The following is a 23,020-nucleotide window of genomic DNA, read 5'->3' as shown; positions in this document are numbered from 1 at the left end:
TAGATGGTCAGTCCTTGACTCCTTGCAGCCATATCTCCCTCTATGAAGATGAGAGTGATTACATTTCTACAGCCCCATCTCTCAACTTTTTACCCCAATAAGTGGCTGGAAAACCGCTTTGTTGTTGTGTGAATCCCAGATTGTTCCTTTAACAAACCTCCGTGTACTGTGTCACAGAGCACTGGGCTTCCCTTGGAGATTTACCTTGAACATTCTTCAAGTTTCTTAATGAAAATCTTCAGTGTACTGCTGACATCTGTGGGTATATTGTCCTCAGTGATCATGCAATCTAGTACAGCTTTCATCTGATCTTCGACCGATTCGACGGGAACCATTGTTAACCATAAACAGTATTATTATTCAAAAGGCGTACAGTATGTCATGCTTCCTCGTGTTATTCTTACCATACTGTCATTCTATGCCGACAACTGCTTGAACAACTACAAAACAACCTAATGACAGCGAATTGCTGCCATCTAGTGCATAGGAGTATCATTACAAGACAGAGAAAATGTCACGATTTACAACGTTAATATTTTTTTGTTGAATTCGGGAATCCAAATTCATTATCTAAAACAGTCATCACCAGACTTAAATGTAAATGTGTTCTTAATACATAATGTCTAACGGGATTGATACAGTTTACACCCCCACCCGTAAACGTCGCTGTTGGTCGTGTAAACACAGCAGCATGCCTGGTTGGCGCATACGAGCCTAGCTGTGATTGGTTAATGTTTCGTTGCCATAGACATCTCTACAACAGTTTGTAAAAATGGCGACTCCCTGAGTGAAAATGTTTTTAGTAATGGCTAAAATAGCTTCTGCGTCATATCATGGATCTGTCTTCTGTCGATGTGCATGCATCATTTTTGTAATTTTGATTTCGGATGCTAAGAGCAGTGTCGGTAAGTCATTCAATACCAGCTAACTTGATGGACGAGCATTAGGCCTACTCCAGGCTTAATCTAACTGCCCCCCCCCCCCCCAATAAATAACCTTCTGACAGTTTTTCAGCCGGCGTCATATCTGGTCGCATCTACACCTACACTATCGGTGTTCTTGCTTGGAAACACAACTGGCATATCGTTGATCCTGAGGACAATATCGCCTTCCAATTCCACAGGTAAGAGTCAGCTAAACGTATGATTGTTAATTGTAAACAAGTCCATAGTTTTGAAGTGATAGTATGTTTATTCATACAACAAGTTTGTTCCTTGTGACAGGACGACTTCCACCACCATCATGCTCAGATCATCCGACACAGTGGGTTATCACACGAGAGATGGTGGGAAAGGTAATTTATGCCTAAAGGCCTGTTTATATCCCTAATCTTATTGGAACCAAATACCCAAACTACACTTAATCCAAGACAAGAACAATCTACCAAGAGGAAGCTACGGAGTCAAATGATGTTTGACATTGAACACTGCACACATATAACATTCAGGTCGTCCTGTAATCTCTCTCCCTCCCTGTGTTTCAGACAATAGTGCAAGTGCATCTGAGTCTGAACCGCAGCCTGCACCTTTGTGGTAACAATGATACAGAAACAGACTGCTGCCCTGCACCGTTATGTGTGCTGGAGACTCTCCGTTTGTCCGCCTGTCTAGGAGACTCACCTCAGGCCACACTGCTCATCCAGGCTAAGATCTATGTCCAGTTACTTCCGACTGGCCCTGTATCGGGTGAGTCTTGCTCTCTCATGTAAGGAGAACTGATTAGTAAATGCCCTCACTGCAGACTTTCTTTGCAGTGCAGGTAAGGGACATTTTTAGTACTGACCACTTCCTAACACATGTAGGCTACTCATACTTATTCCCCCTTTTAACATTACTCAATCATTTTCAGACAATAAAACAGTCATTCCCAACCAAGTGTATCAACCCCTGGGTCCTTGTCCTTGTGACCTCACCGTGGGAGCCTGTGATATCCACTGCTGTTGTGACAAGGTATTTTCTTTGATGATAACCATTATTCAGATTTGACATTTTTAATCTCTTTGTTTGTTTATGACTGTCCATCTGATAATGGTGTTTGTCATTCGCCTTACTCCCCCAGGAATGCTCCTCTGAAGCCATGAAACTGTTTGCGTCCCAATGTCTACATGGGCCCTTTGGAGGGGATGTATCTCCCACTGCTGATTACCAGTGTTCTACACAGTCCTATGAAAATGCCCCAGATTGGTTTCCATTTCTCTGTGTCATCTCCCCGCCTGACAATAGCCCTTTCCTTGGACTCTTTTACCAAGGAGAAACAATGTGAGACACATTCTATTTCTGCCTGATTCTTTTGTGTTTGAGGAGGACCCATGTCCTCTATGGTTGTACTTCTGACCTCTGTTAACCCTGTTTTACCTGCTCCAGCACACCAAAACCCAGGCCCTCTTTCGCAAGACCAGTGCTGTCAGCACCACTTTCTACCAATGACTACCGCCAAGGGGATCCCATTTTCACCACAAGTGATCAGTACCTCTCAATTCCTCAGGTTAGCCGTGAGTGTGTGTGTGTGTGTGTGTGTGTGTGTGTGTGTGTGTGTGTGTGTGTGTGTGTGTGTGTGTGTGTGTGTGTGTGTGTGTGTGTGTGTGTACTCATGAACAATCAGAACTCTCTCTGGAGCATAACTCTTATGTCTACGTTGTCCCCTCATTGTCCCCTTCTATATCTCTTACTCCCTCAGAACTCATTGGCTGGCCAGTGCATAGATAATGCCCCTGTGGCATTTTTGGAAAATTTCCTCACACAGTGTGTTACTCTTCTACTGTCCTGCCCAAATGGACCCCCCTTACAAACCACAACAACTGGTCTGAGAGTGCAAGTGATGGATGGCCAAGGGGGTATGCCTCACTCCATATCATTTAGGCCTACTGTTGTTTTGTTGTTGTTGTTTTTTTACTTCACTTTGTGTCTTGTGTCTTTTCTAAATGTTAATTTGTGTGTGCTTTGATAACTGTCTCAGGTGTGGTCACAGTGGATGTAATAGATGAAATGGCTGTTGACCTGATTCCCTTTGTATCAAGTCCAGCTCAAGTGGTAACACTTGATCTCGCAGTCCCCCCTGTCTCTCCAGGTAAGGAGATAAAAGAAAATACTAAAGAAACACAATATTTGATTCATTAAAGGACTGCACATTTTACATTTTGTTCCCAACTCTTCGTGTACTTATTATGTTGTTCTTTAAATCACATAACCTGTGGCTGAAGATAAGAGACAGCTGTGTGAAAATGTGACTCTTGCCTTGGATTACAAATTCTTCTGGAGAGGGAACAGCCTCACAAACATCACATTGACGCGCACGGTTGGGAATGTCCCTTTGGATGTTAGTGGTAGGAGCCCCTATCATTTACTTTTCTTAACTGGGGACCTGGGTACCATTAAAGCTGTTGTCATGTTTCATCTGCTTTTACATGTTTATATTTTCTCTTGCTCCAACAGTGTTGTTGACATCCAGGTATTCAGCTGTGTTTCTGAACGGAGATGCTACAGCTGAGCCCAGGTCAGGGAATCCAGGTCAGTGCAACCCAACCAATCTCTTGCGCTTGAAAATAACTATCTTTATGTATTACACTTATAGAGACCGTGGGACTGGTTTTACTCGTTTATGGATACAACTTGTTTGTTGCTTCTTAGGGTATCAGGTAGGCAGGCCTGTGATTGGTGGGATTGTGGACACTATGGAAAATAACACAGTGGCCTTACAGAGGACCTCAATCAATCTTTGGAAGCCAGGTAATAATTGTCGACGCACCATGAATAATATGCTGGAAAATAGGTGGCGTTGTCAACTTTATGTCTATTCAACATTTCTGTCATCAGTAAGCGATGGGTTCTGTGACTCTGCTGAGATGAGGCCAGTTCTGTTTGGGGAAAACTCAACAGCAGGTTGTCTCTTACCTGTGAACCTACAGAATCTGACCCAATGCAGCCAGCTCAGGTGGGTCAACTCAGCTCACATTGAGAAAAAGCATAACCAAAGTTTTAAAATGACAGTTTCTGCATGTAAACAGCTTCATCTTTTGTCTCTGTTAGAGAGACGGTTTACTCCCTTCAGGCTGCACTGGTCACAACAACTCATGTAGCCAGGAGTGGAGATCCAGATTTCCTAAACCTGGCTGACTGGCTGAACATCACCTGTGAGTACAGATCATTCTACATTTTTGGATTAGAGATATTAGAGATTTCACATTTTTGTCATTATTATTCTGTTTGTGTTGCATTTACCAAATCCCTTTCTGTGTCCCTTTCACTGAATAATCCACAGTTGTGACTCTGAACTCAAGTCAGCCTGGAGGGGACACTACTGGATCATGTTTTGGGGTTCCCTCCTACCTGCACATCCATGTTAGGAGCATTGTGACTGGAGTGGTGGAAGGGATGCCTCAGCGGGAGATCCAAGACCTGGAAGTCAGGTAATTGTCATCCCTCTTTTCTGCCTTTCCCTAGAAACAAATAAAGTATTTTAATCTACAATGCCTTTTTCTGAATGCTGTTGTTGAGGAGTGTGTCATTCCTCCTTAGCTACAGTGTGTCCACATGGAGATTGGAGTGTGGAGGGGGTGACCCAACCCCCTGTGTGAACCCAATGGTGACCCAGTCTTTCCCTGTCACTTCCTCTATCACCTTCACTGACATCCCCATGTACACAGGACCACCTAAAACCAGGTGATCCCCTAATATACAGTATACAGCCATTAGAATTTAGATTGCATTTACTTGAGTCTTGAAGTTATAGCCTCCATATAGGTAATCATGGCTTGACAAGACTATACATAAAACATTGTAATTGTGTCATAATTGTGTCATCCAGGTTCCAGATTAACTTTACAGAGTATGACTGTGACAAGAACGATGTGTGCTGGCCCCAGCTTGCCTTCCCCCTCACCAGGTATTATACAGGTGAGACTCTTTTCTGTCACAGAATGAGACTGTATTGACTTAAGGTAACAGCATTATTTGATGGTGGATGGGATTAGCTTTAACATCTCCCTTCCATCTACAGGTGAACCATACTCCCAGTCTCTGGCCAAGGGTCTCATCCTGGTGTTTTTTTTCATTGCTGCCTCCGTTCTTGGGACTCCATGGAAACAAATCAGACAGGCATGGGGCAGCGCCTCTCTCTAAAACCAGGAACATGAGAAAGAATGAAGCAGAGTCACACTTGACAAACTTGGTTTGAATCACTTGATCCTGATTTGTGGGGGGGGGGGGGGGGGAGTGTCTGAACACTGTTAAATGGATCTGGTATAGGATATCTTGAGGTCCTTCTCAGGGTATTTTCAATAGATATCTTAATGGTTTGTATGAATGTAAGTTATGGCATTGATGGATTTTTTTATTTTTTTTTATTAAAAAAAGTAAAAATCTTTACTATGAGTGTTCTGTTCTTTAATTCCACTCTGGCTGTAATGTATGGAGGACCAAGTCTGTCAAAATTAACAATAAATATATAGACACATAAATGAATGTATGAACAAATAAATGAATGAATACACACAGTATAACGAAATACATTTCTATATTTATTTATTCTTTTCCACATTCATTCTTCTTTTCCACATTCCTCCATAGTAATGTGTGTCAGTTTGAATTTGGTAACCCAACAACAACACAAAAAAACCTGGGGATAATTTACGGTTGTCCACGCATGCACGTAAAAGATTACGCACGCACACTTAAAGTTGACTGACTGCTGAAATGACGTGGAGTTTAACCAGCGTACTCGTACTCGCAGTATGACTACTAGAATATGTTGCAAGGAAGTTAAGTCTACTAGTTAAACAGTAGCTATTCTCACCAAGCCGTTGTTTCTCGTTAGTTCTATTAGTTACATCTGATCTTGGATTGAGAAGAGAACAGTTCATATGCGGAACCAGACAACCGGACCCGAGCGAGCCTACTCCGGTGAGCGGTGAGCGGTGAGCAAAGGCACCCGGACGGACTGGCTCTCAATTGCAACACACAAGCTAACTTGCTAACAACATGGCTTTCTCACTAGAAACGTAAGAGACGTGTCACCGATAAGCCGATGATTGACACGGTGGTAAAATGAAGGTTCACCACCTCCACTACTACACACAGGTATCATTGTGTCTGCTAGTTTCTTAGCTAGTGGTACTTTGAGCTAGGTAGCGTGTTACCCTCTCCGGAAGACACAGCCCACCGGTGAGACCTCGTCAGCTCAGTGAGTTCACACGGCTCGTTACGAACACAGACAAACTGAGTTGTGTTTTTCTTCGCGTGCTTCTATTATTGGAATAATAAGAAGAGAGAGAGCTGTCAAGATGGGCTCGTTGTTCAGGAGTGAGGAGCTGTGTCTGGCCCAGCTGTTCCTGCAGTCCGGCTCGGCGTACGATTGTATCAGCGAACTGGGAGAGATGGGTCTGGTAGAGTTCAGAGACGTAAGTACCTAGCTACTGATCAATAATACATAACCATCTAGTTGTTATACTACAGCCTTGTGTAACTTCTATGTTGTCAAAGTTGTCAGCTAAGCCATACGCCTGCTCTACTCAGTCATACGTATGGCTGTCAGCCACACCAACTCTTTTACACAGGCATGATGGTTGATGTCCTCCCTGGCCTTGTGGGCCCTTGGCCTGTCACTGACACAGATGAACAAGTCTTGTCTGATCATGCCAACACAACATATTAAAGCCATGACCCTTGACCTCTTGTTTCTCACGGTTCATTCATACACTGGTGGGAAAGTGAACTACAAAGACAAAGTGATGTGCTTGCACTGCTTGATCATTTGGCAACACAAAACCACTCACAAGGTCCCAGCAATGGTAGCAGCATGGCCCTGCTCTTTCAAATCAAGTTATGGTCCACAGGAGGCACAGCAATATTCACACGTTATGGACATAATTGGCATATCAGTTCAGACAGTGGTGTATGCTTGTGATAATATTATTAACAATGCTTCTCTCTGCTCCCTCTAATTCAGCTCAACCCCAGCGTCAACTCCTTCCAGCGCAAATTCGTCAGTGAGATCAAAAGGTGTGAAGAGATGGAGAGGATACTCGGTGTGTACACTGTTTGGATTTACCTTGATAGTAGGCCTAAAGAGTGACAGGACTTGATGCACTCATCATCTCACCTTCAAATAGTTGTTGTGCAAATCATAGTCCTCTGTATGGTCCAGATGTACACTGTGCCCTGGGCCCTGAGTCTTATACTAGAAAAGTAACATTCTGTCTTAATTGGTGGCCTACACTAGGAGATTACGTTTCAGCCCCCAAGAAGATGTTGAGGAATGTGAGTTCCTGAGAGAAGATGAAAATGATCACTGAAAGCCTTTGATTCATAGATTTAGAGATCACACAAGTCAGTGTAAAACATTTTTGAACAAAAACGGATGAGGCTTTATAGCTGTTGACTATTTGTAGCTGCACCATGACTTTGTATGGCTCAGCTAGGCCAATATGTGGTCAATTGAAGAAAAAAAACCTTTAATAACTGACAATACAATTTCTTACAATAGTTGGACATTTCCCAGCACAAGGAATGCAGTCACGCTTCTCTTGACTAGCATGGATAGACCTTATCAAGTGTTTAATTGTAAACTGATGGATTGCCATTCTTTTCTTTTGTCACACTATGCCCTTGAAAGTGGATTGTTGTGGAAACAGTGCCCATGTTTGTGTATAAAGTGTACATTGATGTGTTATAAAACTACAATGCATCTCCAACAGGGTACCTTCTGAGGGAAATTAAGAAAGCTGACATCCCACTACCAGAGGGAGAAGTGAACCCAGTTGCTCCCCTGCCAAAGCATGTCCTGGTTATAATGGTCAGACACCTTAATCTGTCTTTCTTCTGTCTGTGTCTCCTTGTCAGTCTCTTTTCTGTGTAACTTAGTTGAAGTGGTAAACTCACTCCTCAAATTTAAATGCCCCCACCATTGCCACCGAATTGCTAGCTTTTCAGTGGCATAGTTGGTTAACATGGGTGTTTTGGAGGGAAGACATGTGTTTGAAATACAGAGGAGACAAGATCTTTGAGCTTGTGAGTGAGGAAGCAATACAATTTCACGCCAGTGGCCTGTGACATCTGCAGGAATTTGAACCCTTGTGTTGTCTGTTTATGATGCATCTGTTTCATTGACTATGACTAAGTTTATGACTATTGACTAGTCATTCATGTGACTATGACTAATGAGATAAGAAATACTTTAACAGTATAAACCATACAGTCAACACTTGGATGTAAAGAACTTGTGACAGAAATCCTGTCGCATCTCTTTAAAGGGATAGTTAACTTTATTATCTTATAGTCAGATGGAAACTTAGATGGTTTCTTACCTTGAAACTAGTCCATGGGCCAGGAGAAACTGTAATCCACCGTTCAATAGCCACTACTAACTACAGTTAACTGTAATCATGGCTAACAAAAAAACAATGGGAGTGATGGGGGCAGTTGACAGTGTTAAAAATTGCCTGCCCAATTCAACTCAAATTAACTTAACTTAACACTAACTGATTTGGATGGTACAGTCGTTTGGGGGTAATTTGGCAAATGTATTTGAACCAGTTTTTGAAAGTCTGAAGCATGGGTTCTTGGCCTTATTCAAGGTAAAGAAACATCTGACGGTAAGGTGTAAAAAAATCAAAAATAAAAACTGAAGAAATTGAACTATCGCTTTAACCAGTTGATTTCTCACATTAAATGATCAAGTAATAAAACTCAACATCAGTTCTATCTCTCTCCAGGAGCAGCTGCAGAGGCTGGAGGTGGAGCTGAGTGAGGTGACGAGGAATAAGGAGAAGCTGCAGAAGAACCTCCTGGAGCTGACAGAGTACACACATATGCTGCGCATCACACGCAACTTTGTGCACCGCAGCGCAGAGGTAGGTCCAACAACTGAAGCAGTGTAAACACAAAGCAATGCATGATCCACTGACTGGACAATGCTCTGCCACTCTGAGGACTTTGACTGCAGGGGACTTTCTCTGGCTTGATCATATGCTTGCTGAAAAGCAGGAGTAAGGGACTTAGGGACTTGCCAATGAATGTGCCCATGTCCTGATTGTGTCTGTCTCTGTTTCCTGCCTCTGTTTTCCAGTGTGAGCCGCTGCAAGTCCAGTATGAGGAGTTTCCCTTCCTGGAGAAGGACTCTATGATGGACTACACCAGCATGCAGAGGCTAGGGGCCAAACTGGGGTAAGGGCCGGGGCAATCAGCAGTCAAAATCAGCACTGTTTAGATTTGTATATGTCATCTACACTTACTTCTAACACGGTTCCTCTCACCTTGCCCTGCAGGTTTATTTCAGGACTAATTCAGAGGGTAAAGATAGAAGCCTTTGAGCGCATGCTGTGGAGAGTGTGTAAGGGCTACACCATCCTGAGCTACTCAGAGATTGACGAGTATCTGGAGGACCCTAACACGGTGGGTTAATGTAGTTTTCTCCCATACAGCATACAATCTGTCTGAGAGACATGCTCCTTGACCTTTACCTTCCTATCATATTTGAACTGATGCATTGTTGCTGGTTGGGTGTGACCAGTATGCATTGCTAACCACATTTCTCAACTTCTGTGATGGGGATAGACCTGTGTAAAGAGAAACTGTAACACATCCTGTTGTGTGGGTTTTGCAGGGTGAGCCAACTAAAAGTGTGGTGTTCCTCATCTCCTACTGGGGCGAGCAGATCGGCCAGAAGGTTAAGAAGATCTGTGACTGGTAATAATAATAAATAAATAAACAAATAAACACCTTCAAATGTTGTTACACACTTTATGCTTCTTGTTGCAATCTATTGCCATGACACAAACCTTTTAATTGAGATTGAAAAAGACAGCTCCACTTCCAGACCCTTATAAGCTCTTCAGATTCAGATTCAGATTCAGATTCAGATAACGTTTATTGCCATTATGCTTGACACATGTAGGAATTTGCTTTGGCATTTACAGAAGGTGCATTTATGCTTTTTTCACATACATGAACAAAACAAGTACAAATACAAATGCAAAGACAGGCAAAAACAGGACAACACAGGACAGACAGTGCATGAATAGTGCTGTATATAAAGTGCAGTGCAGAGTTATTCAAGGTCCAGTGCATGTTCAGTCCTGGGCAGACTTGGAGGCGGGGGGAGGGGGAAGCCAGAGTCATTCATCTGAAGAGATGTGTCCTGAGTGATGGCATTGTGTTCATCTTTTTGTCCCCCAGCTACCACTGTCACCTGTATCCATACCCCAACAGCAATGAGGAGAGGAATGATGTTGTGGAGGGACTCAAAACTCGCATCCAGGACCTACACACTGTAAGCTCTCCTTGTTTCCTACTACATGTCTTGCTTTCAATACTCCCTGTGTTTGTTTTAGTTGAATCTATGCATTCTTTAACCACAGAAGGTTGACTCCAGAGAGATCTTTAACTTGCAGTTAAAAGGTCAACTGTAAGCCTTGAGGTGTTCCTGCTGCTGGATTTAGCTATAGAAAAATCAGGTTTGATGAAGAATTTTATCAAGGGAGGATGTAGCAAGTTTTGTGAAGCATGCTATTGTGGTCAGGGGAGAAAAACTAAGCTTTATTACAAGATTATTGGAGGTTTCTTTCACAATGGACCATATGCTGCTGAAGAACAATTTTTAGGAGCCCAGAGAGAGGCAGAGTTCACTAGGGTACCCAAGCTCACGGTCTGTCCTCTTTGGTCTCTTGACTTAAGCCCTGCTTAAGATATCCATCCTGCTTGTGCGTGGCGGAACCTCTCGGTGCCCATGTTAACAGAACCTCTGGGTGCCCATGTTAACAGAACCTCTGGGTGCCCATGTTAACAGAACCTCTCTGTGCCCATGTTAACAGGCTAGAGCAGCCAGACAGCCCGTTTGAGCCTTGCGTTTCACACGCGTCACGTGCAGCTGCACGCCATCTAGAGATTCGGAGTCTCACTTATTTTTTCTGTGTGACACACGCTTGAAAAGGATCAGTTGATAGTCATATTGACATCATACCAGTAACATACATACACTACAGTTTCAATTAATATATCTGTAAATATGTAATAACACTTTCGGTATCTGAAATTAAAAGCCATATTAAAATACTATATAATAATATATTATGTTAATAAGAAAAGAACAAGCAGGTGTAGGGCAGTATTCTTCCGGTGATCTCTCGCTCTCTCTCACTCTGAACGAGGGTAAACAAAAACCAGCTGACTGCTTCCTAGTTATAATTGCTTCACTTTGAAGCAAGATGTAGTGGCAAAACAAACACACTCCCTATGATGTAATGTCCACCCCGGCTTTTGAACTGAGCCAGGCCAAGTAAAGAGGGATTGCTATATATTTTTTATTTGTTTATCTTTTACAATTGAGCACACGCTTGTCTGTCTAAACTAAATATAAATGAAATTTATAATGAAATAAAGAATTTATATATATGATATTATTGATGGCCATTATAAAAGGTAAACTTAATGTAGAAAGATAGGGCTGGCAGTAGCAGCGCAGCAGCAGCACTGCAGCAGACACGCTGTCTGTGTGGACACTCCATGCTTGAGAGCCGCAGCAGCTCCGCAACGCACACAAGCTGCTGAGGTAGAGGTAGCCAGGGTGGCCCTGGAGTTAATATCGGTGTGAGGTGAGGGTGCCTTACTGTTTGGAGACTGGTCTGTGAAATCCTTTTGGAAATGTTGCCCCTGAGGAAAAAAAAGGAGTTGCATTAATCTCTTGCCCCAGGCAGCACATGATCCACATAAGGCCTCAGCTGAAGGCATGCTCTCTCTTTCTTCTTTCTTTCTCATGTTCCCTCACTGCTCTCTCTCTCTCTCTCTCTCTCTCTCTCTCTCTCTCTCTCTCTCTCTCTCTCTCTCTCTCTCTCTCTCTCTCTCTCTCTCTCTCCTACAAAAATACACAAACATTTTCCATCCCATGTGTACACACTATAGCCCTCTCTGAACAGCATCATACAGTGTTTCCCACAGGACTTTGTGGGTCGTGTTTGGACCTGTGATATTTTTGGTGGAAAATACAATATATATATATATATTTTGTTAATGGTCAGTGGGGGGCAAATCACCCTAGCTCTAACCTTTCCACAAACCTGCTCGAACACCTTCTGCAACAGCACGAGCAGTGCTGAAAAATGTGCTAACAATAAATAACAGTGCTGAAGATATTTTCAGTTTGTTTGAGTCTATGGCAGGACAAATTAGACTATGGCTACCTCTTGTCTATGTATGGGAAACACTGATCATATTTCTACACCCCCTTGACATTCCAAATGGATGGGAATCTCTCCAACCCTTGGTTTCCCCAGGTTCTCTACAGGACTGAGGACTACCTGAGACAGGTGCTGAACAAGGCCTCTGAGTCCATCTACACCTGGGTCATCCAGGTCAAGAAGATGAAGGCCATCTACCACATCCTCAACCTGTGCAGCTTTGACGTCACCAACAAGTGTCTCATCGCTGAGGTGTGGTGCCCTGTCAACGACCTGCCCACCCTGAGGAGGGCGCTAGAGGAGGGATCGGTGAGTGATCACCCTGTTGCGATGGCTATACAGCAACTCACTGTTGTCCCAAGTCCAGAGTGCTTCTTGTTTTGCTTTGTTTAAACACATCCTGCTTTAATAATGGGGCGACTGTTATTGAGGGCATTGATCTAGTCTTCCCTGATGGTTTTAGCCCAATCGATTAAACTAGTCAAGTTAGGTCCTGTGTGGCCTAAAGGAAAATACCTCTGGGCTTGTATCCGTTATTACATTACTTGCTAATGTGTATAATTACAGCCATCCTCCATTCAATATGTACCTTAATGAATTTAGCTTGAGCCCTCCAGGGATGAGAGACGGCCAATGTTGGGGTTCTGGGAACCATTTGTTTAAGGTTGTCATTTCACCCAATGCAAAATGTATTTGAAGAAAGCAAACTAGCTGTTGAATAATAGGTGAGGTTTTTGCATATCTCTATGATAATGTTTTGGAAATGGGTGATTCTTGCAGTGTCTCCGTTCATTGTTGACCCTCAAATAACCTCCATGCAATCCTTTAACTCCATAGACTTTGCATTATGATTACTATCGTCTCCAAAGCTTGCTTGTCTGATATATTTGACTCTGCCTTCACAGAGGAAAAGTGGAGCCACAGTGCCTTCTTTTGTCAACCGTATCCCCAGTAATGACACTCCACCCACCCTAATAAGGACCAATAAGTTCACGTCAGGCTTCCAGAACATTGTGGAGGCCTATGGGGTGGGCAACTACAGAGAGGTTAACCCAGGTAAGGCCTTGCTAGTGAAGGGCAACCTACCCTGAAGCCTGGATGGTTATGACTTTGTCAGAAATGTGTGGCTATGTAATGTATCATCAGTATGAGCCACCGGGAGTCAGTGTTATTCCATGATGTTTCTTTTTCTCTGATATGTTTTACAGCTCCGTACACAATCATCACATTCCCCTTCCTGTTTGCTGTGATGTTTGGAGACATGGGCCACGGTGTGATCATGGCGCTGTTTGCCCTCTGGATGGTCCGATATGAGAACAACCCCAAACTGAAGCGCACCAGGAATGAGGTGAGAAGGCCAGGAGGACAAACACTTAACTGATATTCTTAATCCCAGAGAGCCATGAAATATCCAGGGAACCATTTGAAAAACGATCATGTGAATCTGTGACACGGATCTGTCAGCCCATGTTGCTCAGTGTGTGTTTGTATGTTCAGGTCTGGAACGTGTTCTTTGAGGGTCGTTACATTATCCTGATGATGGGCCTGTTCTCAGTCTACACGGGCCTCATCTACAACGACTGCTTCTCCAAGTCTCTCAACATCTTTCACTCAGGCTGGAGCGTCAAAGCCATGTTTGACCAAGGGAAATGGACGTGAGTTCTGCTCCCCTTCCACAGATTTCGGACCACGGTCTAGCGGTCCTCAGAGCCCATTAGTGTGTATTGATTCAGAAAACACTGTTCACAGCCACGGATGGCCAAATAGCAACTTGTCATATGGAAGGAGGCCCAAATGTTATCACTTGACAGCATGTCCTTGTGTACTCATTTGGTGTTTCCTTTAAAGCGATGCCATACGGAGTTCGAATGCGATGCTAACCCTTGATCCCAACACCACCGGGGTCTTTAAAGGACCCTACCCTTTTGGCATTGACCCGGTAAGTGTTTGACGTTATGATCATGTTCTGCATAGTCTGTTACACCTACACAAATACCTCCGTTGGATACAGCCTTCCTTCTGCATACTCACTCAACATTTCACCAACCAAAAAAGTAAACCTTTGATCATTATTGTCAATTTAATTGAGTTGTTTCAAAGGTTGAGACAAACCAAAAAGTCTTATGTTGTTGACAGTCTGTCTATACCTCAATCTCATTGTTATTTCTCTTGTATTTTCCTCTGTAGATTTGGAACTTGGCAACAAATCGTCTAACTTTTCTGAACTCCTACAAGATGAAGATGTCAGTTATCATTGGTATTGTACACATGAGCTTCGGGGTCATCCTTGGTATCTTCAACCACCTGTGAGTAATGGCACTCTCCACCCAGGATACTAGCACTGGGGTGGATACCTTTGGCAAAAGTCCAAATTAAACCTACAAAATGTCGTCTTCCCAATCTTGAAATCTCTGTTTCTCTGTCTCCGTAGGCACTTTAGGAAAAAGTTCAACCTCTACTTGGTATTTCTCCCTGAGCTCCTGTTCCTGTTGTGTCTTTTTGGCTACCTGGTCTTCATGATCATTTACAAGTGGCTGGCCTTCTCTGCACGGGACTCCCAATTCGCCCCCAGTATCCTCATCCACTTCATCAACATGTTTCTCATGCAGGGGGACGGATTGCAGCCCCTCTACCCAGGACAGGTGAGAGGTGTGAATATGTGTAATGCTATAGATGTATGTGTTCACAAACATGTACAGGGTATTATACACTTAGACTACTTAAGATATGAATACAATCCAACTTCCTGGAAAGCTACTCCAGGTCACTGTGACAGACCTGCAGAGACTGTTGTGGCTAGCTGACGTCTGTCTTTTTCTCTCCTAGGCTGGTCTGCAGATATTCCTTGTAGTCATTGCGCTGCTCTCTGTGCCTGTCTTACTCCTGGGGAAACCAGTCTACCTTTACTGGCTGCACAAAGGAGGCAACCGCATGGGATTAGGAATGTACAGGGTAAAGCTTTGAATGCATATGTTTTTAAACTGTGTGTGCATGCGCTTACCTTTCTGCTCTGGTTGTGACATGCAGGGCCTCTGGTGTGTCTCTCCTCAGGGTTATGAGCGTGTGCGACGCCACAGTGAAGAGGAGCTCTCCCTCATGAGGGCTCAGGATATGGAGGAGGGTAGTAGTCACAGTGACCTCTCCACCAGCAGAGAGCACCAGAACGAGCAGGTAAGCTCAAAGCAACACCATCGCAATCACCCACTCGTCTCTCAATTCTGCTTTAGTTTGTGAATTAATAGTGTGTGAATGCATGGTTGTACAGTTTCCACTTAGTAATGGGTAATGCTGTACTCTCACTGTCTTGCGGTTACAGTTTGACTTTGCAGACGAATTCCTCCACCAGTCCATTCATACAATAGAGTACTGCCTCGGCTGCATCTCCAACACTGCCTCCTACCTGCGGCTCTGGGCTCTGAGCCTTGCACATGCCCGTGAGTATGATGTACAGGATATTCCTAATTCCCAAACATTTGTTTTGACTGGTAGTTATTGTTAGATACTGGTGATCTGACTGTGTTTGTGACTGTGCCTGCTTCCAGAGCTTTCGGAGGTATTGTGGGCCATGGTGATGCGTGTCCCACTGAAGATGGACCCCAGTGTTGGGATCTTTTTTCTGGTGCCAGTGTTTGGGCTCTTTGCTGTTCTCACTGTGTCTATCCTCCTTGTGATGGAAGGACTATCAGCCTTCCTCCATGCCCTCAGATTGCACTGGTTAGTTACTCACAATACTTGCAGCATTCATCGTGTACGGTATATGGAATGGGGGGGGGGGGGAGCAAAGGCTAGGTGCTGAAGTTGAGCGTATTGCCCTTGTGCCTTTATCATGCTAAATGATCTCTGCTTATCTCCATAGGGTGGAGTTCCAGAATAAGTTCTACAGCGGGACTGGAATCAAGTTTATTCCCTTTGCCTTCTCCCTTCTGCCCTCCAGCTTTGAGCATGATGGCTTGCTGTGAATAGGACACTCTGTTCTCCCACCCAGAGGCAAGCAGCCACAATGTGCCAGCAGGATCCAGTGCTATTGAGCCTCATCCATGTACAGTTTAATTTCATAGTTTTTTTCTACTATTTGCTGCACTTGACTGCCTTACACAAGTACAACCAAATGTCAGCATATCATGCTCTATTTTCAATGTATTGATATTCTGGGTTACCAAAACATTGCAAAGAAAAGGGTCAGCCTTGTGAAGTATTTTTTGATGAATGCAGGAGAAAGATGTAAATGTACTTTTATAGAGCGTCAATTTTCAGTTGAATGTATGCATACTGTGATGTGCTGAATGCTGACAAAATGTCCAAACACATGTTGCCTATGCCTCCATCGCTTTGTGGGAGAACTCTCCTTACCTGCACATTCCATTGATGGAATTGACACATTTAGCTGAATACATCCTTTCACAGAAATAGTTCTGCTGGTCAAGGGTAATTTAATTAGGCAAACAATTGTTGTTTAGGAATAAGGCAGGAAAAGCAGGTACTGGACCAGTGCAGAGAGAAATTCTCTGATGCCTTTTCCTATATTCTCATCCTGTTAGTCAGTCTGTATTTTACTATACCAGGAGCATGTGGTTTATTCTTAGCATAATGGTATTTTACATCTTGAAGAAAAAAAACAAGAACATAATATTATTTGTATTGATGTTGGAATGATGTCTATTGGATATTAAATCCTCCTAAGAAGAGGAGGGCTGATTTGATTTTAATTTAGATTAGACTGAAAGGACATTATGGGGAGCTTGGCCTTATTGAAAACAGACATTGCTCTGTTTATCAAAAAGCAATGTGCTGTTTATTGATGCAAGACTTTCCCAAATCAGCACTGTATGGGTAATGCTGTGATGTTGAGGCAGGACAATGTAAAATGAGTGGCTAGTAAAAGACTTATCTATTACTGACAACCACTAATTGTAGGCTGTAGTATGTGATGAGTAACTGGGTCTGCTTTCTCCTCATCTAATCATTGATAGCACTAAAATGTGTGTGATTGGTTAAAGTGTTGTTGTAAATGTATGTTCTTCTAATGCAGTCCTTGTCAGATTTTTACATTTGTATTTATTTTTAAAGAATTATCTAACGTAGATTATTTGTTATTTTCACATTATTAAAACAACTCCATACTGCTTATTATGGTGTCCATACATTCCTCTGTTTTCACTTTGCAGATTAATTTGTATCTGGGTTGAATCATGTGTTTTTAAAATATTACATTGCGAGGTTAATAAACAGATTATTTGATTTGTGTTTGTTTAATTGCCCTTTTAAGAACCAAAAACGAAGTAATTGAAATCCATTCATCATTCATGTCACCTAGTTATTCCTGTGTCCAGTGTTGTCACTAAGCAGCTGTCTCAAACGAAGCCTTTAGCCGTGACACTCCATGGATGTGCAATGTGGTACATTTATTTTAGGGTCGCGTGAACCTGCCACTACATGGCCAGTGTGAACTACAGGCGCGGGGCAAGTCGAGCTGCGCTTCCTTGGGCTCACGGAAACTCACCGGGAAAGTTGACATGTTACCATAGCAACACGATACGTTGGGTCCAAATGTAGTTTCAGCTAACGACCAAGTTTGGACTAGATGGATAACATCAAGTTTGAGGCAAATCTCAAAGCAAGTTTGTACTTGTTGTAAACTAAATTGAGCAAATATGTCAATCGATGATCCACGAGTAGAGTGGATACGAAACCGCGTCTATTGCTGTTTTTATCTACCGGAGTCGGGCTGTTTCGAGGAGCTGCTGAGCCGGGGAGAGGGGGAGGAAGGGCAGACAATAATCCGATTTTTGAACGAAGTCACCGAGGAAGAGTCAACATCCACACTGCTGTTCTTTAAACACATCAGAGAAGAAGAGATTGAAACCGAAATCCCCATTGGTAACGTTGTTATGTGAATATGTTTGTATGGGAAGTCTTGTCGGGCAGGTAACACCCCACAACCAGCTAACATTAGGGTGCAATATATAGGCAACAACAATATAAGCTACCAAAAATAAAGAGAAATACATATTCATATTCAGTGAGTTTTGGCTTGATAAAGTGTTGTAGTTGACGTTTTATTTGTCACTGTTATAATTTCGTAGATAAGACTTCTCGCAATCTCACTTTAGTGTGTGTGTGCGTGTGTGTGTGTGCGTGTGTGTGTGTGTGTGTGTGTGTGTGTGTGCGCGCGCGCGTGCGTGCTTGCGTGTGCGTGCGTGCTTGCGTGTGTGTGCGCGCGTGCGTGTGTGTTGATTCTCTCAGATTCCTCGGAGTTTTCAGATACTGTAGTATGTAGACATTGGCATGGTGCTGGAGATAATGAATGAAGTTGAAAATGGTGGCATCCCTTTAATGCTTCTGTTGACAAGAGCTGTCCTCCTATGACTACAGACAGAAAGACGGGGGGAGATTCTCCACTCCCTGATGACCCCCAGCCCTCTGCCCCAGGAACTGAGACTAGCACATCTGACACAGAGGACAGGGATGAGCCTCCCCTTACTGTAAGATTAACCCTGGATCTACACAGCTTCAATTTCATTTATACTTTAACAGTACCAGGTAGTTATACTGTGCCTGTCCTTAGTAACCAAATCATTTGGTTAGTCAAATGTTGTCATACTGAAATAGGTATAAAATGAAGTTGAGGGAGACACTTGTTGTCCCATATAAAATTGGAGAGTGGCCTTCTGACGCCTGGAAAAAAATTAAGGTGGTAGAGCCAGGGGGATAGACCGGAATAAATAGAGAAATGTAGGCAAAATATAGTAATCTTAACTGTATTAATACTACCCATAATAGAGATAGGCATTGTTTTCCACCTGTTCACAGATTATGTTACACTCGTAATGTAACATAATTAGACCTGCCGCTTTACCTCCCTTCATGTTAATAATAGCATTAGATATTTCATCTACATCCAGTTCCTTTTCTAAATCTACTTTTGCATCTTGCGAAATAGAAAGAATGTCCAGTCCATTCAAAAAACCTGGCTGATTGGTTAAATCGTCTGGGGATTCAGAATTGTATTGTGTATTGTAATATGAAGCAAATGTTTGATTTATTTCAACAGGGCTTGTAGATAATTGTCCATGTTCATTCTGAATTGTGTTAATGGCCGTCAGAATTTAACTTCTTTATACACCAAGCCAGTAATTTGCTCGTTTTTTCACCTTAAAAAAGCGTGTTTAGGGCCTTCGATGATAAGAGTTCTTCATATTCAGTTTTGAGAGTAAACTATTCTTGACTTACTGTCTCTGAATTATCCCAAAAAGATGTGTGTGTCATGTGTCTGCATGATGTCATGTGTCATGTGCATGATTGTGTGTTAATTTTTCAGAGGATTGAGGTTCACGTGGTGTACCACGTAGAGCTCTATGTTGCTGTGAACAATGTCCCAGAGAGGTTCATGAAATCCAACTTCCTTTACTTTCTCAGGAACACCAAAGGTGGGTGATAGAATGGCATTTAAGTTTAAGTTTCTCTGATATTTGTTTGATCTATTGCAAGCATGATTAAGGCAATTTTTTAAAATTATGATTATGACATCTTTGAAAACCAAACCTATAATAGCTTTGTTATCAATTTTAATTTCCCACATTTTTACAGAGACCATAATTGAACCTGTTGACATAAACGAGGCCAACAATCTGATGCCCAAGCTGCTGGAGATTGGAATGTTGAATGGACACTCACTACTGATGTTGAAAGACATACTCAGCCATGTGTGTAGACAAACAATACTTACCCAAGCACTGTTCAAATATCAGGGTGACAGATTAAGGCACTTGTGTCAGATTCTCTTAATGCAGGACTTGGATTGGGTTTATTTGTTTAATTCTAACTCATTCCCTGCTACTTCTGTCATCACAGGTTTACATCCCAATGCTCTCTGTCAACCAGCTGATGCTCACTGATGGAGGCTACCAACTGGGGACAGAAGCCTCCACGGATAAGGAGGCTGGGGTGCTTACGATTCGTGATGAGTTGCTCAACAGCACCCACAAGTTCTTGGGTCACATCGACAGGACCCTCCAACAGCTGGAAGGTTTGTGTGTGTGTGTGTGTGTCTATGTGGTACCCCATCAATGAGTGAAGTTCCTGCTAATTAGCTAATCCAAGATCAACCCATAGAAAGTTATCCAACCATAGACTGTACACCTACAGTGTGAATAGACAATATGTATGTATAATAATAATATGTATACAGTATGCATTGACAAGAACATTAACAGAATGTTATGTGACTGAATGGTCCGTAGTGTTTTGTGCTACAGTACTGTATGTCTGAAGGTTGATATGGTCTCTTAATTGCAGGTGGGATAAAGCTGGACATCCCTGAGCTGGACCTGGAGCCTAAGGTGGATGTGCTGCTCTCCAGTCGAGAGGTGGTGGAGAAGCTGGAACAGTGTGTGATGAACTGGCAGACTCAGATCACTATTGTTATTGAGGAGCAGCAGAAGAAGAAGCCACAGGTGAGAGAGACATTTCCCTCTCAGTGCTTTTATGGTTCCAATTGGGTTATTTTACACTCATTCTCATAATTATGCTCCTCTCCTCCATAGGCTCCAGGCCCGTTGGCAGAGATAGATTTCTGGAGGGAGCGCACTGCCATTCTAAGCGCTCTGAGTGAGCAGCTCAAACTGTCTGTGGTGAAGAAGATCCTAGAGGTGATGACCAAAGCTGACCCAGTCACTGTCCAGAACCTAGACATGACCGCGACCGAGCTCAGCGAGTACCACGTGGAGTCTGTTGAGAATGTTCGCTTCCTCAGCACACTGGAGAGACACTTTAAGGTGGGCTAAAACTCCTGAGGAAAACTCCCAGTTTTCTGAGGTCTTACAATGCAGCTTACATTTGGTATATGTTTGGTCCTGCAACAGTCTATGTACAGTATTATTGAACAAAATATATTCATATTCAATTGCTTCTCCATTATCACCTTTTCTGTTCCAGAACCTGGCCACAGGAGCAGACTTTGGTGTTATCCTGGACACCATTCCTCTGATGATGAATGGCCTTCGTATGGTGTGGATCATCTCCAGCCATTACAACAAAGACGAGCGCATGGTTCCGCTCATGGAGCGTATCGCCTGGGAATTGTCTGAGCGTGTGGCTCGTGTTGTCAATGTCCGCATGCTCTTCAAGTGAGTGATCCCTAAACTGGAACTCCAATCTTTAAATATAATTTTAACGTTTCACAGATTTTAACGTTTCAACGTTTTTACAGTGATGATTTGTATGCATTTTATTTTCATGTGACATACATGCCCAGTGAAGGATTATGGGTAGATTACACAAGGCATATTTCTCAGAAATAAAAATGTTTCCCCCCTCTCTGTCTGGGCTCCCTAGTGGAGAGTGGGCCTTAGGCATGTGCCTAGAATGCCTCTATGATAGATCCGTCCCAGTACATGCCATGATTTGCCTTATATTTGTTATGTATTTGATAATAAACAGAGACAAGAGGGAGGTAGCGAAGCTCAAAGCTGAAGATGGTAAGCAGGTGCTGGACCAGTGGAAAGCTTGTTACTTTGAGGTGCGGGCCAAGATTGAGACATCAGGCAGGGACCCACGCTGGGAGTTTGACCGCAAGAAGCTGTTTGAGAAGACTGACTATATGGCCTCTATCTGCCAAGACTTGTACAACATATTACAGGTTAGTTAACTACTACTGGATTACTTATTATCATTGGACTAACTTACTACCCTACCGTATTGTATTATATTGCATTTCATATCATCGCACCGTGCACATAATTTTCGCACTATTGAAACCACTGCTAAACCATCACTTTATTACTTTAGCAGTGAAGGGTTACTTATTTTACTTGCTACGTTACTTATTATTATTGTGTTTTTTGTATCTGAATGCTGTTGAGGAACCAAAGCCAAATCATTTTACTGTACTTGGATGGATTCTGATTCGGATGTCAAATTACTTCTTACCCCTTCTGCTCTTTGTGAATGTATAAAAACACCATGGCATTATAAAAAAAACAATAGAGCATATTATTATATATTATTCCAAAGCTTTTTCTTTGCTTTGTGTTTTGCAGATTCTGGAGGAGTTCTATAACATCTTTGGTCCAGAACTGAAAGCAGTGACAGGTGATCCTAAGCGCATTGATGATGTGCTGCGCTGGGTGGACAGCCTGGTGGTCCCTTTCGAGGAGCTCAGCTTTGACCCCTTTAACATTCGCAAGATGAGCAGCTGGAAGATGGTCATGAAGGACTTCACGGACAAGGTTCAGGTGAGTGCAGGATATCCTGGTGTCCATTTTGGAATGCCTGTTCAGTCATCATACGGCAACCCCTGTTTCACTCATGCTACACTGCTGTCTATCCAGGCTATTGAAGGAGAGGCCATCAATTTCATTGACCAATCCTTCAAGACACTACGCTCTGCATCAGCTGCCTTTGACATGCTGCTGAAGTTCAAACACATCCGCTCCAGAGAAGCCATCAACAACCAAATGATGAAGAAGTTCAACGACATACTGGCACAATACTGCAAAGAGGTAGGCCTATAGGTCAAAACTGCCACAAACACTACTCAATACAACCAAAATGTGTCCATAAGATTTGTGAAGCATTAAGCTCCAGTTGTTAAGATGCAGTGTGAGTCATCTTTGTCTTTTCATATCAGTCTCGCCTAATGGTCATGGTGTATTGTCTCTGATGTTGAATAGGTGGACATCATAAACGGGATATTTGTGAAGCACAAGGACAACCCTCCCCTGAATAAGAACCAACCCCCTGTGGCTGGAGCCATTTATTGGGAGCGCTCTCTCTTCCACAGCATCAAAGACACCATCATCCGCTTCCTGGAGGTGCAGGAGATGCTGGAGAGCGAACAGGGCAAAGCGGTGAGAG

At 43.0% G+C, this 23,020-nt stretch overlaps 3 protein-coding genes across 3 annotated transcripts in view; all 3 read left to right on the top strand.

Annotated features, from left to right (window-relative positions):
- Positions 1 to 619: 619 nt before the first annotated feature.
- On the top strand, positions 620 to 5,117 carry tctn2 (tectonic family member 2; the record flags this gene model as incomplete). The annotated part of the gene is made up of 18 exons (XM_080531484.1): positions 620 to 656; positions 1,007 to 1,123; positions 1,224 to 1,294; positions 1,484 to 1,685; positions 1,849 to 1,949; positions 2,059 to 2,258; positions 2,364 to 2,484; positions 2,677 to 2,833; positions 2,956 to 3,029; positions 3,211 to 3,322; positions 3,432 to 3,506; positions 3,627 to 3,725; positions 3,813 to 3,930; positions 4,026 to 4,129; positions 4,258 to 4,405; positions 4,515 to 4,658; positions 4,804 to 4,892; positions 4,996 to 5,117. 18 exons carry the CDS (start codon positions 620 to 622, stop codon positions 5,115 to 5,117), a joined length of 2,091 nt encoding a protein of 696 aa, XP_080387610.1.
- Positions 5,118 to 5,756: 639 nt separating this feature from the next.
- On the top strand, positions 5,757 to 17,298 carry atp6v0a2b (ATPase H+ transporting V0 subunit a2b). Its single transcript, XM_080532595.1, has 20 exons — positions 5,757 to 6,394; positions 6,943 to 7,021; positions 7,691 to 7,788; positions 8,708 to 8,845; positions 9,061 to 9,158; positions 9,260 to 9,386; positions 9,598 to 9,680; positions 10,170 to 10,263; positions 12,263 to 12,475; positions 13,072 to 13,222; positions 13,375 to 13,514; positions 13,664 to 13,821; positions 14,015 to 14,105; positions 14,354 to 14,472; positions 14,598 to 14,808; positions 14,993 to 15,118; positions 15,218 to 15,337; positions 15,483 to 15,600; positions 15,709 to 15,880; positions 16,023 to 17,298. Exons 1-20 carry the CDS (start codon positions 6,278 to 6,280, stop codon positions 16,123 to 16,125), a joined length of 2,556 nt encoding a protein of 851 aa, XP_080388721.1. The 5' UTR covers positions 5,757 to 6,277; the 3' UTR covers positions 16,126 to 17,298.
- A 519-nt stretch (positions 17,299 to 17,817) lies between these two features.
- Positions 17,818 to 23,020, top strand: part of dnah10 (dynein axonemal heavy chain 10) — a gene marked incomplete at both ends in the record, with an annotated part of 29,651 nt that continues 24,448 nt past the window's right edge. Inside the window, 12 exons of the mRNA XM_080531483.1 lie at positions 17,818 to 18,043; positions 18,596 to 18,648; positions 19,485 to 19,593; positions 19,754 to 19,869; positions 20,018 to 20,192; positions 20,462 to 20,619; positions 20,710 to 20,940; positions 21,101 to 21,291; positions 21,605 to 21,803; positions 22,204 to 22,398; positions 22,495 to 22,665; positions 22,837 to 23,013. Coding sequence (XP_080387609.1) covers positions 17,818 to 18,043; positions 18,596 to 18,648; positions 19,485 to 19,593; positions 19,754 to 19,869; positions 20,018 to 20,192; positions 20,462 to 20,619; positions 20,710 to 20,940; positions 21,101 to 21,291; positions 21,605 to 21,803; positions 22,204 to 22,398; positions 22,495 to 22,665; positions 22,837 to 23,013 — 2,001 coding nt within the window. The remainder of the gene's footprint in view (positions 18,044 to 18,595; positions 18,649 to 19,484; positions 19,594 to 19,753; positions 19,870 to 20,017; positions 20,193 to 20,461; positions 20,620 to 20,709; positions 20,941 to 21,100; positions 21,292 to 21,604; positions 21,804 to 22,203; positions 22,399 to 22,494; positions 22,666 to 22,836; positions 23,014 to 23,020) is intronic.

This window comes from Nansenia antarctica, assembly GCF_963989245.1.
Source record: "Nansenia antarctica genome assembly, chromosome: 5".
NCBI lineage: Eukaryota > Metazoa > Chordata > Actinopteri > Argentiniformes > Microstomatidae > Nansenia > Nansenia antarctica.
This window is presented reverse-complemented; position numbering and strand designations above follow the sequence as displayed.

Bases quoted from the DNA above. Each gene is read 5' to 3' on its own strand.
- atp6v0a2b (XM_080532595.1), top strand. From the start codon at position 6,278: ATGGGCTCGTTGTTCAGGAGTGAGGAGCTGTGTCTGGCCCAGCTGTTC. The intron at 9,681-10,169 runs GTAATAATAATA...TTTGTCCCCCAG, and splicing joins GTTAAGAAGATCTGTGACTG to CTACCACTGTCACCTGTATC. The intron at 13,515-13,663 runs GTGAGAAGGCCA...TTGTATGTTCAG, and splicing joins TGAAGCGCACCAGGAATGAG to GTCTGGAACGTGTTCTTTGA.